This window comes from Populus alba, chromosome 19, assembly GCF_005239225.2.
Source record: "Populus alba chromosome 19, ASM523922v2, whole genome shotgun sequence".
Taxonomy (NCBI): Eukaryota; Viridiplantae; Streptophyta; class Magnoliopsida; order Malpighiales; family Salicaceae; genus Populus; species Populus alba.
Genome location: NC_133302.1, coordinates 1,635,935 through 1,650,306, shown reverse-complemented (window position 1 = coordinate 1,650,306; position 14,372 = coordinate 1,635,935). Strand labels below are relative to the sequence as shown.

Genomic DNA, 14,372 nt, shown 5'->3' with positions numbered 1-14,372 from the left:
AGAAGAGTTTGTTACGTGATTTACCTAACTTGATATTATTGAATTTATAATTACTGATTTGTTATATCGTTATAAATGCAAAACATGCAAATCAGATGAATTATTTTGGAAAATTTCCATTTTCAATCTATGTTTGGCAGAAAAGCCAAGAAAAGGTGGGATCCATCGGCGGAATTGCTTGATTCTTCCCGCATATACTCACATGCCTAAAGACCCATTTGTAAAAGATAATTATAACATTATTGGTGCATAGAACAAGCGACGACATCACAAGTCCTTGTTTGTTTGTCCCACCAAGCAACTTGCAAGATGGCAAGTACTTGTTATAGTATTTGCTCACTTCTTCATTATCTTCAAAAAAATGTCTCTAGCCAATTCTTGTGCACTGCTCCTCCTCTTCTTTCTTACTCTCTCCCTCTTCATTACCTGCTCCACCGCTGCTACCACCATCGGTGTAACCCACACGACAGTGGCTGTGGCTGCTGACAATGTCCCTTTACCAAAGAAAGTTACCACCTTCCTCCCTAGCGATATTTCTCCACCTACTGAGAAGTATTGGTACTCAAGGTTGCCCAACACTCCATTGCCAAAAGCCCTGAGATATCTTCTACAACCTGGTCATTATCATTCAATCAACAGAGAATTCGCTAATGAAAACGTAAGTGCTGCTGTTATCCTAAGAGCCTATAGAATACGTTATAGGATAAGTTATAAAAGAGACGATAAAAAATCCCTGAACTCTGCCCTCCCTGACTCAACCATATTCTACCAGTACGACGATCTCCATCCAGGTAAAAAAATGAAAGTTCTTTTTACGGAGAGTGGAACCAAGGTTAGTTTCTTGCCTCGTCAAGTCGCAGAGTCTATACCATTCTCGAGTGACAAAGTACCAGAGATTTTGAAGTACTTTAAACTAGAAGTCAACTCAAAAGAGGCTCAGGTTATCAGAGAAGAAATAGGAGGATGCGAGGAGCCAAACATGGAAGGAGAAGAAAAATATTGTGCTACATCCCTAGAGTCATTAATTGATTTTAGTTTTGAAAGGCTTGGCCAAAATGTTCGGGTACTCTCGACTGAAGCAGGCAAGAAGCAAGAGTATACGGTTTCAGCCGCAGTGAGAATGATTGGAGATCATAAAGCAGCAGTGTGTCACAAGATGAGATATCCTTATGCAGTGCACTATTGCCATGTAATCGCAGACACAGAGGTTGATGAGGTTCCATTAGTGGGTGCTGATGGCACAAAAGTGAAAGCTGTAACGGTTTGCCACCTCAACACATCAGCTTGGAGTCCAGACCATATTGCGTTTCAAGTTCTCAAAATTAAGCCAGGACCTGCTGTTTGTCACTTTCTAGATAGTGATACTCTCGTTTGGGTGCCAAAGAAGGATAAAAAAATGACTCCATGACCATAGGTAAAAGCTTGGTATTGATCAGCAGAGGGCTTTAATAAATTTTCTGCCTTGCTGTTTATAATATGCATGTACTTCCGTCCCCTTCCCTGTTGTCGTTGCTGTTTATAATATGTATGTACTTCCGTCCCTTCCCTGTTGTTGTAGCTGTTTATGTTTGTCATACACATGCGACTCCATGACCATAGGTAAAAGCTTGGTCTTGATCAGCAGAGGGTTTTAATAAGTTTGCTGCCTTGCTGTCGTTGTTGTTTATAATATGCATCTACTTCCATCCCTTTCCCTGTTGTCGTTGCTGTTTATAATATGTATGTACTTCCGTCCCTTCCCTGTTGTCGTAGCTGTTTATGTTTGTCATACACACGCACCCCCTCACCCTGTTAGTGTGGAAGCCCTGGTTTTCTTAAGAAGAAGGTGATCCTGAAAAACCAGCCTTATCAGGTATTCACATTCAGAAGTGCAGTTGCAATTTGGTATTATGCTTAGAAAATGTGCTCCCATAATCAATGGAAGAAACCTCGGTCAATAACTAAAAGAAAAAAAAACATGTATACATATATAGTAGAAAAAGCATGGCAACCACAAAATATTTGATTATATTGTATACAAAAAAACATGTATACCATTTTCGAGTGACAAAATACCAGAGGTTTGCACCAGAAGTCACCTCAAAAGAAGCTCAGGTTATCAGAGATGAAATAGGAGGAGCCGAACATGGAATGAGAAGACAAATAGTGTGCAAAATCTCTTGAGTCATTGATTGATTTAGTGTTGAAAGTCTTGGCAATAATGATTGGGTGCTATCGACTGAACCAAGCAAGAAGCAAGAGTATACTGTTTCAGAAAAAAAGGGAAAATGATTGGAAAACATAAAGCAATTGTGTTTCATTAGATGAGATACCCATACGCAGTGCACTAATGCCATTTACTCGAAACAAAAAGATCCATGAGGTTCCCACTAGCATGTTTGCTGATGTCGCAAAAGTGAAAGCTGCAACAGTTTGCCCCTCAAATCATCAGCTTGGATTCCAGTGCATCTAGCGTTTGACGTTCTCTAAACTAATCCAGGACCGGGAGTTCTACATTTTTGTGGTTACTGACGGTCTTTTTCGGGTTCCAACAAAGGATCAAGAAAAGACTTCATGACCATAGATCAAAGCTTGGTATTTATAGGCATGGGACCTTGATTAATATTTAGTTTGGAGTGATTTGTACTTCCTAACCTGTTGTCACCCCCCCTCTATTGTCGTAGTTGTTTGTGTTTGCAACGTTTAGCTTAACAAAAAGATCCTGAAAAGGCTGATAAAGCTGCCTTAACAGGCTTTGAATCATCTATTGAAAACCTTGCTAGTGCTATTTTCTAGGTACTGGTAGCTCCCTCACCAGATCACAAAACATGCAAATCAAATGAATTATTTTGGAAAATTTCCATTTTCAATCTATGTTTGGCAGAAAAGCCAAGAAAAGGTGGGATCCATCGGCAGAATTGCTTGATTCTTCCCGCATATACTCACATGCCTAAAGACACATTTGTAAAAGATAATTATAACATTATTGGTGCGTAGAACAAGCGACGACATCACAAGTCCTTGTTTGTTTGTCCCACCAAGCAACTTGCAAGATGGAAAGTACTTGTGATAGCATTTGGTTATTCAAGGACCATACTATAAATATACTGTTCCTTTTGTGCCTCACATCATGGTGGTTCTCAGTAAAAAAAACTAAAACAATGATGAATACAAAAGGTTTAATTTTACCCATCATTTTAAATATTATTTTCCATGCTTGGAATGATGGATGCTTCTGTATGTTACACATGAATTTGTTATAATTTAGTTAAGATATTTATAATTATTCTCGTTGAACATTTTATTAGGTTCAGTTAGTAATATAAAACTATAATGAGAATCTTAGTTAATAAGTTAAGTTATGTGAAAATATTTTTATTATATGATATCATAATTTTGATGATCAAGTTGTCACGAGTTTGAATCTTACTACACCTCTATTTTATATAATAAAAAATTAAGTATAAAATAATGTAAGTTTATACGAGTTTTAGGTCGAAAAAACTTTCATTTAAGCTGGTGTGTTATAAAATAATATAAAATTGTTATTAGAATTTCACCTAACAATTTAAGTTATTTGCTTAAAAACACAAATATATTTCATTGTAAACTGTTTGGAATCAATTCACTAGTGTAAGTAAATTTAATTATAATATTTAATTTAAATTACATTGACAAATAAATTAAATTTACATATCTAGAAAAGATAAAATTCAATCCATTTTATTTTTTATATTACTCTCATCACCTTCATCTTATTCTTTCAAAGGTTTCTTAAAAAACAGATGTATAAACATTTATTTTGAGAAGCTAGTTTTAACATTAATTTTTTCTTTTAGTATAGTCAATTAAAGAAGTTGATTTCTAATTTATTTTATATCATTTTTAGAAATTAAATTCCATTTAAAATTATATTATTGACACTTAAAATGTTTCTAAACAAAAATAATATATATTAAAATCTTTGAATTCAATTCAATTTAGAGAATTCGAAAACATGTTGTTAAAAAAACATAAACAAAAAACATAAGATAAAATAAATTTGTTTTTAAAATAGTTTTGAAGTTAATTTTTATATTTTTAAAACAAAAAATATTAAAAAAAAAATATTTTTTATCTCTATTATTTTCATTCCAAAATAGTAACAAAGTTATTTTTATTATTATTTATTGTCCAGGTAAGTTTTCTCGCATCTACCGTATCATTTGTATCCTCGATAAAAATAGGTATAGAACCACACTATATATGTATAGAGAAATTGGATCGCTCTTCAATTATATAATTTTTTTTGTTTATCAATTCAAACGCATTACTGTTACTGCTATGACTATAAACTAAAAAAGTATCAACTTTTACTATGAACATTAATGCACAATAAATACTTTTTTATTTGAATTCATAGTTTATATAAATCAAGTTTTAAAATTATAATTCTAATTTGAATACTCTATTTTTAATAACATTAAAAAGATGAACTAAAATCTAATCCAAAGATATCTTTTATTAATAAAAAATCATGAATCATTCGAACAGAAATAATTATTTTTTGAGTTATGAAAGTTGTTCTTAATTCTAGACAATCAAAGCCCAAGTTGTAGGTTTTGCTACTAAAATAATGAAAGACAAGACTGTGGCCACTTGATCACAAACCACAAGCCGAAGCAGCCCGTAGAAAAGGGAGAAAGGTATCTCAGACAGGCAAAAGAATTCGTTTAGAGAGAGAAAGAAAGAAGCTCTAATCGAAATGTAGAGAGAGAGAGGCTCGTGTCCATGACCTAAAAGAGAATCTAGTGTACTCATCATATTTAAAATGAGTTGTTTTATTATTTGTTTTCAATATGATAAATGTGTTTTAATGTGGTTTCATGCTAAAATTTGCCTAAATAAGTATAATGTTATTCAAGATATTATATTTATTATCCATTAAATAACATCTGAAGAACAAGATCTGTGTTATACCTTGGATCTTTCTATCCTGGGTTTCAAAGAACATGATATGTTATTGGACTTTTTCATTCTAGGTTATTAAAAAATGATGAGCACACTTATATTGGATTATTATGGTTTGAAAAATTTATAATATTTATTAAGTAATGTCTGAAGAACAAGGCTATTATTGGACTATTCTATCCTGGCCTCCTTAATAAGTGATAAGGACATTAAATTGAATTTTAAAATGGAATTATTATGTGATAATCAAATTAATTTTAGTGGTTAATATCTTAGATATCATGTATTAATTGGTACTATTATAAAAAAAAAAAAAAAAAGGTTTAATATTAGACCTTATCATCCGGGGTCTATTGATAAATAATAAAAATAATTAATTCATCAATCAAAAAATAATGGATCCTATTACTCGATCACTACCAAATAAGATCTAATATAACATCATTCCATCTTGGGTTAGTTAATAACTAATAGAAATAATTAATACAAAAACAATCTTATTACCATTTGGTGTTATTAATTTTTATTTTATTATCTTTTATTTTTCATTATTATCTTTAAAATCATTTTTATTTTATCTTTTAAATTTATTAATTGTCATATATTTATATCACATACATTGCCATAACCAATTAATAATGATGTATATTTTATAATAAAAAAAAGGTTCAAATCTCATAAACTACGTATTTTTTTCAACGTTTTCTCCTAATTGAAATAATTAATGAGCGGCAAATCACTTATGTTTAAAGAAGAAGGTAATTCGATTTCATGTTTAACGAAATAATTTCTTTGTTTTCTTCGAAGACAACAATTGACTTTGATCGGATTGATTAAGTTCTTATAGCTCAAGGCACCAAGATGTAAATACACTTGTATATTCAATTTTCTTATTCCAAATTGCCAATATACCACTCCTCTTGAGCTTGCCTTCTCTCCTCCTGTTGCACCACTACATGATTTCATAAATATTTTACCTATGAAAATATTTTGTCAATATGTGATTCAACATTAATCGAAATTTTTTTTACCAGATAACATCATCGACGAAAAACATCAATTAACTTTCTTTTCGTTGGTAATACCTCATTCTATCGCTGAATCAATCGGTAAAAAAAAATACATTTGCCGATGGTTTTAAAGACGGAAATTACACGCCAAAAAAAAAAATTCCCACTTGAAATATACCAACGGCTTTATTCCATCGATGATTGTGTGAAATACTGATGGAATACACCATCAGTAACGTTGCCCGTTAGTTTACCAATTTGGTTTCAATCAAAATGTTATTTTTATTTTATGTCAATTTGTTTTAGGTCCTTTTGTTAAATTGATTTTTCTTTTTCATTTTACCCTTCAATCAAATATAAAATTTATTTAGTTTTTTTAATTTTGATCCTCCTTTTAATTGTTATTTTTTTTAATTCTTTTGTATAATTGAATATTGTTTTCTAATTTTATCATTTTAATATTTAATTGGTTGAGAATTGAGCTTTATGTTTTTTTTAGATAGTGTGTTTTGAGTCTAGTAACTTAGGTCATGAATTTAAAAAGTTACCACTGCTTGATTTTTTTTTTATAAAATAATTTGAATTAATTAAAAGACAAAGCTATCCCTCATTTTACCCAATAACAACGGAAAAACCAATAGGCAATTACAAAAATGCCCTTAGATTCAAGGCGTAAAAGATTAAACCCTGAGGGCAAGGAGTTATTTTGACTATGCAAATAAAAGGATAAGACCAAAACATCCCTCTTTAGCAGCCAAAATATTTTTGTACATAAGGGAAAATATGTTATTTTATTGAGTACCTTATAATTAAAAATAAAAATCTACCATTTAATGGCATCCAACAATGTATTATTCTTAAGGGTATTTACATCATTTTTATTATGCAATTTAAAACACAAATACTCATCCTACCCTCGGTCAATTTAAGAATATAAAAATACCCACATTGCAAAGACAATCTGTTTGAACTTTCATTTGCCTCTCAATATAGAGTGTGATCTTAGTCGGCTTTTACATGAAGAAATTCTCTCTAAAGCTCAAATGGGATTACAGGGAAAACATTTTAATTTTTTAATTGGAAAGGGATAACAGAGATGGATTTTCCTCATTTCAGACGCAAGCTATTAGAACTGATAAATTTTAACCTTATCCATTGTAGTTTATTTGAACTTTACAAGGAACAACATTTTGTGAGTCTATGTGAGCAAATTCACCACATGCCATTATGCATACAACAAAAAGCACAACTTAAGAGATATGGTGTGTGGGTAATTACACATTTTTATTTTTCATGTCATTTTGGCATAAAGTTTATTTGGTCACCTCATTGAAGGAGTCACTTGACTCATTAACTCACTTTTCATCCTATTAAGTACTTGATCTTCCTTTTAGCACATAATTTTGTAATCATCTACCCATTAAAGTTTCATGTATTGTCAATCACCATCTTTTTAAGTGAACCATATTAACAAATCAATTCTTTTTTAATGAACTGCTTGACTACCTTTTGAGTCACATGAACATAAGAGCAAGCTTCTATGTATTTTATGAAATAACCAATTGCTACCAAGATAAACCAATGTTCATTTCTGGCTTTCAGGTTGATAGGTCCAATCATATTTATTCTCACGTTGTGAATGGCCAAGGTGATTCCATGTTGAATAAAGGTGTTGGAGGTGCATGAACCTTGTTACTATAAACATAACATTTGAGACATTTTCTAAAATAATCTATGTAGTCTCTCTCCATTGTTGTCCGGTGAAACCCCAAGAATTTACAACTTAAATATGTAGATGACTCGGTGAAAACTCTGTAAAACCCCAACAAAAAACTTCACCATGATGAATTGAATAATGAGAAACAAAATAGAAATGGTAGTAAATTGTAAACCCTCGATCAAATTTCATGATGTTAATAAAATAACTAATAATTTAGAACCAGAAATAAGATGAGTTGGTTAAAGTAAAATAAAATGGAATAGTATTGAATTATTAGAAAAAAAAATTTGGAATGAGATTTTTCGCATGGTATTTTAAAAGCGAATTAAGAAAAGGCATCTGGTTGAATGAAAAAGGTACCCATATGTTTTTCATTCAACCAAATGCCTTTTCATAGTTTGCTTTATAGATCTGCTATATAAATAGCAAAATTATATAGAAAATACCTAGGATGACTAAATGAAAGAGAGAGAGAGAATACCTTGATAGCATAAACTTAAATGACTATATCTTTGTATTTCACTATTGGATTCGGCTGGGTTTTAGATATATTATATTCCTTACCACCCTCTAACATCTAACTGTTAGATCTGAAGGCTCTGGTTTTGTGTGATAAATTTAAAAAATATCATCTTGAATTATTTTGAGTCAAATTACAATCCTTTTTCAGTTCACCCATTCTATTTTTTTTATTTAAAATTTTTTTTTCATTCTTTTGATTGTTATTTGTTATGCTTGGGATTAAGTTTTAGATTTTTTTTCACAATTTCATCTTCATTGAGTTTTTTTCCTATCAAATTTAATCCCTATTATTTTGATTGTTAATTTTTTAAATTTGAAGAGTTTTTTTCAATTTATTTTTTTATTATTTCATAATTCAACATTAAATTGGTTGAAAATTAAATTTTTTCATTGAACTTGGATCTAGGATTTAAAAAGGTTATAAATTTGAGATCTTAGCCCAGATTTAGAATGTTCGTCTGTTTTTGCTTGGTTTATTTTTTTTCTTTTCTGATTAAATTTTTATAGATATAATTTTATCATTTAAACATTATATCATTAGAAATTAGGCATAATTTTTCTTTATCTATCTGCCGTATGATTTTTCATGAATTTTTATTGGACACTGTTAGACAAAATAATGCAGGATGGATTTTGACATGTTCAAGTTTGATAAGACATCTACATGCATCAAACTATATATATTTATGACAAAAACGAGCATACTTTTTCCCCCATCGTTGCATCGCGATGAAATTTTCTCAGAGCATTCTAAAGGTATGTTCCTGATAGGGTTGGCTGGTATTCATCGAAGGTCGAGAATATTATGCCTAAATTCAGCCCTGAATATGTTGTTTTAATTTTCTTTATTTTTCTAGATATTTTCAGATTCTTTTCTCTACTTTTCTTATTATTTCAGGATTTCTTTTCATTTCTAATTAAATTTGATCGGTTTAGTGCCTATTTAAATAGCAAAAATATTTTATAATATGAAACATATATATATATATATATATATATATATATATATATATATATATATATAATTTAGGGCAATGACCTTGGACTTGAGAAACCCTGATTTTTCAAAATTGTTTTTCTTTTTTGTGTTTCTTTGATTGAGTGGCCCTTGACTATTCCTCTCTCCTAAGATAAAAGGGGACCAAACAATTATCATCTTCACGTTGCTAATCAAGATTTTCCTTGTGAAATATCATGTAGCATCCACACTTCCAGCCAAACCTTAATCACCACAAGCTAATTTGCCAATATCAATAAGCTCACTTCATGTCCCAGAATTCTTCCATCCTGTGACTTCATGATCGCTAGTGTCAGAATCATCAAATGACTGATTGGTACAAATGTTGAAACAAAATCAAAATCTAGATTGAGATAATAGCTAGCATCAAAACTAAATTAACACGTAAAATTTGTTACGATAGAGAGAGAGAACAAATTCAATTCCAAAACCTAAACAGGAGATGAGTCATACAGCCTTAGGAGAGATGATAATTGAAAAAAAAAATTGTTATGTGAAGTTTTTGCGAAGAATTTAACACTCCCAAAATGTATATGATTAGAAAAAACAAAGTAATAGAAAAGCGTCAGATATCAGAGAAAGCAAGACAGCGAGGAAATATTGATTAGTTATTGAAGAACATCCATCGTAATTTCATAGGATGCGATTACAGAATACACCGTAAATTTATAGAAAACAACTGAAATAGCATAATCAAACAATTTGAATGATTGAACACACTGTTTGCATGATAGTGAGTATGAGAAGAACAGTAGCTGCTACAAGAGAGGTTATTGTCCATGGATTGTCGAAATACTTCTGTTTCAAGGCTGCCTTCCATTTGTGTCTCCGTTTTCTGCAGTACTTGTTCAGATCTTCAACTAAACCAGAATAGTAGAAAGTGTCAATGGCGAGAGTATTTTCCTTGGAAAGATTGCGGAAAAGGCTTGCAACTGCTTCATTATCAGGGAGACCATTTTCTAGGATTCCATTCTGAACGAGTATTTCCACATCCTTAGCTGAGGTGACAAGGAAAGAGAGCATTGTAATGTAGTCACATACATATATATTTACACCGCAATGGCATTGCTCAAAGGCTTGGAGATTTCTTAATAGGATTTCTGTATGATCGTCTATAATTTTATGTGGAATCTCCAACGTACCTTTATTGTCATCAAATTTTATGTCGAGTAGGTTTATGCTGGACCCTAACTTGAACTTCATTCCAGCTTGATGGAGCTCTGCAACACTAGGAATTGTTAAATTTGTAAGTTGAGTTGGCTGCATCTGCTGTGATGGCCGCTGACAGATTGCTAGATAGCCAACAAAATGCTCTGGTCTAGACAACTTGAAGTGCTTCGAAATGTCCCTTGGCACCCATGAATCCCATTTACATGACAAGAGATCATGAGTAACTTCTATCATGGAATGCTCCTTACAATGGTGCTGTATTTTGGATAGATTGAACAAGTCCTCAACAATGAAGAATGGAAGCTGATTTTCAAGCAAGCACAAATCAAACTGTATTTCTTCTCTCGTCCATAGTTTATTGAATATGCGGTCACTATATGCTCCTTGGATATCAGAGGAAAATGATTTCAGAAAGAACATGATGAGAAAGGAGCAATCCAGCAACACCATTTCCACAAATTCCTCTTTACTTAGATTATCAAAGGTTTCTGCATAACAATTACGCAATCTACTCTCTCTCTCTGCAATAGCTGCAATGAAAACCTTCACACTTACCTTGCACAATTCAAGAAACTGCCTGAGGTACAGTCTCTTTTGCTCTTCCATTTCTTGTAGCTCTTTTTTTCCGTGGTGAAAGGGGCCAATGGAAATTACTTGAGGTGTGTAAGCCTTTTCATTTAACTCACGCAGTCGTTTTGGAACTCTGTAGATGAAACACAGATCTGAAAAGGAACGCAAGCTTTTCAACTTTCCTTCCACAGACTCTGCTAATTTGGCAATGTCAAGAGAAACATGATCGGGACTGACCTTTGGCACTCTTGGTGTTCCAGAAACGGTCATCCTGTGCCTACACAATTATCAAATCGTTAGATAAATGCTAAGAAAAGAAAAATCAAGAAAAAAAAGTTAAAGGAGATGAAAATATCATAATCAAGCACAGGATTCCCAGTTAACCATAAGAATATTTGTAAGGAATCAAACATGATTATTATTAAAAGCATGTCGTTGGCTAGCTACTTGAAAGCGGGATAAATTAAAAATCCATAGCTTCTCTACATTAAAACTTACAAGCTCTCTTCTGAACAAAAACAAGATAATTCTGAAATTTTTCTGAAGGCTTTTCTTGAAAAATGTTTTCAACTATTTTGCACAGGAGATAGCAATTAAAAAGGCAACACTAAGCGGAGGGAAATGGAGCGACTTGGGTGACCCGTAATTTGTTCAGCAGTGGTCAATTAAAACGGCAACACTCTGTGGGGGAAATGGAGCGCCTTTCATGACCACACCAGTAATTTGTTCGGCACTGGTCAATTCTACTTCGATTGGTGGTTTTTTGTTTTTTAATTATAACAGTATATTTCAGTTTTAGAGCATTTCATGATTCGGAGTTTTATATATATAAATATAATTTTAATTCAAATTTAAATATCAATAAAAAAAAAAATTAAATTAATATACTCGATCGCTGGTCTAAAAAAATCGCAAAAATAATATTTAATTAAAAATTTAAAAACAATATTTTTTTTAAAAAAAAAATAATATTAAAATATGGAACCATCCTGCACACCCTTGTCGGCCCGTGACAACCATCCTGGACGCCGTTGTCAGGAAACAGGTTTGGATTTTCGGTGATTCTTCCATGAAGTTTCAACTTTCACGTGTTCGTATCAATGCATCTAGAAAGTAAAGTTTTTCTCAAACCAGCTGAAAAAATAATTTCCAAACTAAATAGAAGCTAATACCCACATTTAGTATATGCGCAATAAGGTGTGCTGCGCATGTCACTAACAAATTTCATTTTAAGTTTTTACTCTCTTAAATAAAATTAATTACTTATTCAGGAATCAACATTTTTTTTTTTATAAAGATTCAGTGGCATGAAATAAATAAAATAATATAATAGCTAGAAAGAAAAAATAACATGGCAAAAAAAAAATTAAGAAAGAGAAAAAAAAAATAAAAACATTAAAGAAACATCAAAACTGAGACAATTAAATACCAAGTACCGTAGAAAAATATATTTGCATGGTGTTGAATCCATAGAAACCATGGAAAGCCAACTTCAAAGTCAACGGTTAGTAGTCTAAAGGTATATAAGGACATGCTCACTTGATAGACTCTCATAGCTACCTCTAGGGGTGTTCAAAATAACCGATTAACCAAGAAAACTGACAAAACTGAAGAAAAATTAACCAAAAAAAACCGAACCGAAAGTAAAAAAACGATTAAACCGATTTAAAAAACCATAAATGTTAACAGGTCCGGTTCGGTTTCGGTTTTGACCTAGAAACCGAGCCAACCGAACCGGACCCATTAAACCATTAAAAAAAAAATACTATAAATAGTTAAGTTAACCTAATTGGACTCCCTCTCTAACCCTAATATATTCTCATCTCACTTATCTTACAATCACAAAGCCGTCTTCATCTTCCTTCCCATTTTCAACAAAAACCCATCCTTAATAATTAATTCACAATCTTCCTTTCCCATAAACCTTCTTAATTGAAGCAACGACACTAAGGTAAATGACTAAATTCCATCTTCTTTGATTCTTTATTTTATGGGTTTGAATTTTGAAAGTATTTCTAAATTTCTAAGTCTATTCCATCTTTATCTTCATATTTTTATTTTCCAGAAATCGTCTCCATCTCCATCTTTTCTAGAAACCGTCTCCATCTTTCAGGCGTCTTTATTTTAGCAACAACAACAAGGTAAATTCCATCTTCATCTTTGATTCTTTGTTTAGTGGGTTTACAGCAATCATATGATTTGTCTCTCTTTTGCTACGGATGAGGTCGCTGTAAATAAAAGGAGACACAATAAAACTTGGACACACAATAAAACTTGACAGATGGCACTACCAGAAAATCGCTAAATACCAACGGACATACCGACGGAATTTTTTCTGTCGGTATTTTTCGGCCGAAATCACCGACGGAAAATATTCGTCGGTCATTCGGTCGGTAATTACCGACGGACTATTTCCGTCGGTAATTACCGACCGAAAATTCAGAATTAATGAAAAAAGGGCGGGCAGTAGCGTGGAGGTTTTGGCGGGTGATTTTTCCGACGGAATCACCGACGAAATTAAAAACTGGGGCCCGTACGCGTGATGGGACCTATTCACCGTCAAAAAATACCGACGGAATCACCGACGGATTTGAAATGCCAGATCCGTACCAGTGACGTGACGGGTGCACCGTTAAAAATACCGACGGAATCACCGATGGATTTGAACAGCAGGTCCGTGCGGTGACGTGTCGATTGCCCGTCAGAATTACCGACGGTTTTGCCGACGGATTCACCGACGGTATTAATGTCCGTCGGTAAGTCCGTCGGCAAAAGTTAATATATGGCTCCTCTGCCGACACTCTCTCCCCCATTTCTCCTTCTTCTTCCTAATCCTAACCCTCCCCATCTGCAAAATAACCAGCCCCCCCTCACCCCAAAACAAGAATTTTTCTCATCTCAGCACAACAAGTTGTATTTGTTTTGTGGTCACAGCATCCGTGTTCTGATTTACCGACGGATTTTATCATTTTTTGTAAGTAATTCTATCTTTTAAATTTTAACATTTAAATGTTAATTTTATTGTTTTTTTTAGTATATGTATTATTTTTTTTTAGTAGATGTACATGTTTTATTGTTATTTCTCAAACAAACTTGTAGTATATGAATGTATAATTTTATACTTGTTATGGTTTGTTTTAGATTTTGTAAGATTGTATTTGTTTGAAAATTGTTAAAATTTAATTTGTAGAATTACCGAATTACATGTTTGTGTTTTGAAATAATTAAGAGCTTGCTTAATTAATGGGTCCTTTTTATAGAGGTTCGATAGAAGTCATGGATGATCGTTTCATGGATGTATCTAGATCACCCCAAGGATTGCGGAGGATGGATTATTGTAACGGGGTTCAGGGTTTTATTAATTTCGCAACATCTATTCCCAGAAATTTTACTGGAGGCGGTATTAGGTGTCCATGCAGGAAGTGTCAAAATA

At 32.4% G+C, this 14,372-nt stretch overlaps 2 protein-coding genes, 1 long non-coding RNA gene and 1 pseudogene across 8 annotated transcripts in view; 3 read left to right on the top strand and 1 right to left on the bottom strand.

The window, feature by feature from the left end:
* The first annotated feature begins 337 nt into the window (after positions 1–337).
* LOC118047402 (BURP domain protein RD22-like) lies at positions 338–1,689 on the top strand. Its single transcript, XM_035056691.2, has one exon. The coding sequence runs from the start codon at positions 362–364 to the stop codon at positions 1,406–1,408; it is 1,047 nt and encodes a 348-aa protein (XP_034912582.1). The 5' UTR covers positions 338–361; the 3' UTR covers positions 1,409–1,689.
* A 155-nt stretch (positions 1,690–1,844) lies between these two features.
* On the top strand, positions 1,845–2,685 carry LOC118047404 (BURP domain protein RD22-like; annotated as a pseudogene).
* A 7,179-nt stretch (positions 2,686–9,864) lies between these two features.
* On the bottom strand, positions 9,865–11,581 carry LOC118047401 (UPF0481 protein At3g47200-like). 6 transcript variants are annotated; one of them, XR_012168946.1, is made up of 4 exons: positions 11,438–11,581; positions 10,925–11,216; positions 10,342–10,752; positions 9,865–10,197 (listed from the first exon to the last, which is right to left on the bottom strand). XR_012168946.1 is itself a non-coding variant. In XM_073407074.1 (4 exons), the coding sequence occupies exons 3-4, from the start codon at positions 10,973–10,975 to the stop codon at positions 9,893–9,895; spliced, it is 939 nt and encodes a 312-aa protein (XP_073263175.1). In that variant the 5' UTR covers positions 10,976–11,091; positions 11,177–11,216; positions 11,438–11,566; the 3' UTR covers positions 9,865–9,892. The 6 variants fall into 6 exon arrangements, 5 of the variants coding, with proteins under 5 accessions (XP_073263175.1, XP_073263176.1, XP_073263177.1 ...); XM_073407074.1 differs by having other exon boundaries at positions 10,342–11,091; positions 11,177–11,216; positions 11,438–11,566; XM_073407075.1 differs by having other exon boundaries at positions 10,342–10,672; positions 11,438–11,565.
* A 1,215-nt stretch (positions 11,582–12,796) lies between these two features.
* LOC140955096 (uncharacterized) overlaps positions 12,797–14,372 on the top strand; it is a 14,818-nt gene continuing 13,242 nt past the window's right edge. The window contains exons 1-2 of the long non-coding RNA XR_012168818.1: positions 12,797–12,890; positions 13,005–13,080. This is a non-coding gene — a long non-coding RNA (uncharacterized lncRNA). The remainder of the gene's footprint in view (positions 12,891–13,004; positions 13,081–14,372) is intronic.